The following is a 3,524-nucleotide window of genomic DNA, read 5'->3' as shown; positions in this document are numbered from 1 at the left end:
TGGTGCCAGAAAGTTAAACAGATTTGTAAATTACTTCTATTAAAAAAAAACCTTAATCCTTCCAGTACTTAATAGCTGCTGAATACTACAGAGGAAATTCTTTTCTTTTTGGAACACAGAGCTCTCTGCTGACATCATGACCACAGTGCTCTCTGCTGACATCTCTGTCCATTTTTAGGAACTGTCCAGAGCAGCATATGTTTTCTATGGGGATTTTCTCCTACTCTGGACAGTTCTTAAAATGGACAGAGGTGTCAGCAGAGAGCACTGTGATCATGATGTCAGCAGAGAGCTCTGTGTTCCAAAAAGAAAAGAATTTCCTCTGTAGTATTCAGCAGCTAATAAGTAATGGAAGGATTAAGATTTTTTTTAATAGAAGTAATTTACAAATCTGTTTAACGTTCTGGCACCAGTTGATTTAAAAAAAAAAAAAAAAAAGTTTTCCACCGGAGTGTACCCCTTTAAGGGCACACTCAGGCAAAAAAAAAATCATTACTAATCGGCATTAGCTGCAATATATGTGAAGAAAGTGACTTTGGCTTTATACACAAACCCCTGTGTGAATGGAGTTATCACTCTGCAGAGCAACAGGTCGGAACAACTCCCGTCGTTCTGGCCTGATTGGCGACTCCGTATAGAGGAGTCCTTCGGCAATGTGAACGAGCCCTTAAAGGGTCGAAACCAGGGGGCCCTTAGACTCTTAATGCTATGTCTAGGCAGTAAGACGACTACTCCTGTTGAAAGGTATGGGGACTCAATGGGCCCCATGGGAAACCAATGGGCCTCATGTATACACTCTAGTGTCCATAAATACTGGGCTGGTTACCAACCAGATTCCAGAGATTCTTCCGTTTGCATCGGTTGCCCAATGGGTGCACAATATGGCAGTCTCTGTAAACGTAGCGACAGTCCCCCCCCCCCCCCCCTTGAAGTTAAAGGCCACTATACCTGTGCAACACCTATATTCCTTTCTCATGGAACACCGAACATAAAATATCGTGAAAAACTCTGAAGCTAGATTTTCAGGTTTTATTGATGGTATACAGGAAGATACTCCCCGTTGGATGGTCCTAACCATCTGTATAGTCGGTGGCCTGGCTGGACTGGAACACGCTTAGGACAAAAAGGGCCACAAAGAAAATAGATATACCAATCATAGTGTACTCCCCCATAGTAAACTGTTGGGGTTTTGATGTGTCCTCAATTTTAGGAAACATCACATGGAATTCCCCGACCATCCTATGGTCGACGTAACATTTGTAGGTGCCCTCATCGGATTTATTGAGGATCGGAATAAACAAGGAGCCCCCTCCGGTCTTCTTGTCCAGGATATATGATGCGTTGTTCATCAGTTGCTGTAAGTGGGTGAAAGTCCTGTTTCCACGTTCCCAGTAAAGGGGTCTGTAGATAAAAAAAAGGAGACAGCCTTTTGGGTGATTTTTCCTTCAGTCATCAAGCTGATGGCTTCTTTCTTCTAAAAACAGCGCCCCACCTATCCACAGGTTATATATGGTATTGCAGCACAGAATCATTCACTTCAAAGGAGCTGAGCAGCAATACCATATACAAGGCATAAACCAGTGTTTTCCAACCAGGGTGCTCCAGCTGATGCAAAACTACAACTCCCAACTCCAGTTGTAGTTTTGCATCAGCTGGAGCACCCTGTTTGAGAAGCATTGCCCTACACAGTGGTGGAGCTGTTTTTGCAAGAAAGCCGCCATGTTTTTCTACCATGTGGATTAGATGGTACCAGATTATAGACCACCACCAATGGAATCTTCTGACTGGTCTTTCTAGAAGACATCAAATGGTGGTATAGATGGTACCAGATCATGGACCACCACCAATGGTATCTTCTGACTGGTCTTTCCTGAAGACATATAATGGTGGAATAGATGGTACCAGCTCATGGACCACCACCAATGGTATGTTCTGACTGGTCTTTCCAGAAGACATCTAATGGTGGAATAGATGGTACCAGATCATGGACCACCACCAGTGGTATGTTCTGACTGGTCTTTCCTGAAGACATCTAATCGTGGAATAGATGGTACCAGATCATGGACCACCACTAATGGTATCTTCTGACCTGTCTTTCCAGAAGACATCTAATGGTGGAATACATGGTACCAGATCATGGACCTCCACCAATGATATCTTCTGACTGGTCTTTCAAGGAGACATCTAAAAAAAAAACTTACATCTACTTCTATACGTCTTACTTACTTGTAGATCAAAGATATGGGACACTCTAACAAGGCATCGGCATGGAGATAAGTGCGATAGTTCACCATGAGAATGATGAGATCATTTGTAGATGCGACTTCAGTACAAGCCCCGATACACGTCTCAATCCTCAGCTCCGGTGTGCTATTGAGTTGAATTTGACTAAATCTGGATTGTATCAGCCCACACGGCTGGGGCTCCTCCATACCTGCAGAATTTCTAGCAACCATACCGTAGCAAAACCCAAGCTTCTTTCTTTCACCCATCACCCCACACCGATCACATGCCTGCCAGTCCTGCCATACGGTGAACACCTCCACAGATCTCTCCAGGCCAAAGTCTACAGTAGCGTTAGGTCGGACTTTGTGGTCCAAACTGGCATGTGAGACGTAAATGTTCTCAGAGTCCTGGAAATCAATTTTGTAATAGGCCAAATGTTTCCCCCCATCCCAACAGGTGTAGATTCCCGTGTCCTGCACCCTCGGAGACAGAAGTTTTAGGTTTCCGGATAGTAGTTCAACTCTTGACATCAGATCCAACACTTTCAAGTATTCTTGGCTGTCGAGATCCTCATCTTGGGACACTGATCCCCCACTTTGTATAAGGGTCAGCGCCCGAGCATGGGGCTGAGAGACATCAAGGTATTGCCAATACACATGAACATTTTTGGGCCCACCTTCACATTTTAGAGTTACGGGATTCCGAGAAGCTAAAGCGATTGTACAAGGCCGAAGAGCCGGACAGGACAAAGTTATGGAGTCTTCAAACAAGGCAAATGTGGACTTATGAACTAGGATCCCCAAAAAAATAGCGATGGACACCAGACTCATTGGTCTCCACATGTGCTGGACTGATGGTCTCCTCTTGTTCCAGAGACAATACAGAATGAATGAAATATCTATTTTTTGCTAAATTCCTGTTCTGAGTATCCCTCCCATCATGATTTGGCACAAAGCTTGCATATTATACTCTTTTTTTTTACCTTAGGAGGAGCTATAATATTTATTACGTGTCAATGCTGACCTGTGATTGGTTGGGGCCAGTCTATAGGGAGACATTGCTTAGAAACCTGCATCATAGTGGTTGCTAGGCAATAAAAAAAAAACTGCCAAAAATGGCTGCACATTGAGACTACCTTGACACTGAACTGAGAAAGGGAAATCAACATGTACGCCCGATGTGCACTGAAACATATGGAGAAGGCTCAGGAGCTGGAACCCATATATATGTGGCAGCTGCTATGAGCTGTAGACAGGGATCGGGGATATTATATACTGTCTCTTATAAGAGGGGAGCCG

The 3,524-nt window shown here is 44.0% G+C and overlaps 1 protein-coding gene across 1 annotated transcript; it reads right to left on the bottom strand.

Annotated features, from left to right (window-relative positions):
• Positions 1-1,027: 1,027 nt before the first annotated feature.
• Positions 1,028-3,524, bottom strand: FAM187B (family with sequence similarity 187 member B). Its single transcript, XM_056543877.1, has 2 exons — positions 2,227-3,524; positions 1,028-1,401 (listed from the first exon to the last, which is right to left on the bottom strand). The coding sequence occupies exons 1-2, from the start codon at positions 3,066-3,068 to the stop codon at positions 1,071-1,073; spliced, it is 1,173 nt and encodes a 390-aa protein (XP_056399852.1). The 5' UTR covers positions 3,069-3,524; the 3' UTR covers positions 1,028-1,070.

The sequence above is a fragment of the Hyla sarda genome, chromosome 10 (assembly GCF_029499605.1).
Source record: "Hyla sarda isolate aHylSar1 chromosome 10, aHylSar1.hap1, whole genome shotgun sequence".
NCBI classification, from domain to species: domain Eukaryota; kingdom Metazoa; phylum Chordata; class Amphibia; order Anura; family Hylidae; genus Hyla; species Hyla sarda.
Note: the sequence above shows the minus strand (reverse complement) of the source record. Positions and strands in the feature narration are given on the sequence as shown.

Bases quoted from the DNA above. Each gene is read 5' to 3' on its own strand.
- FAM187B (XM_056543877.1), bottom strand. From the start codon at position 3,068: ATGTGGAGACCAATGAGTCTGGTGTCCATCGCTATTTTTTTGGGGATC. The intron at 1,402-2,226 runs GTAAGTAAGACG...TTTTATCTACAG, and splicing joins CCCATATCTTTGATCTACAA to ACCCCTTTACTGGGAACGTG.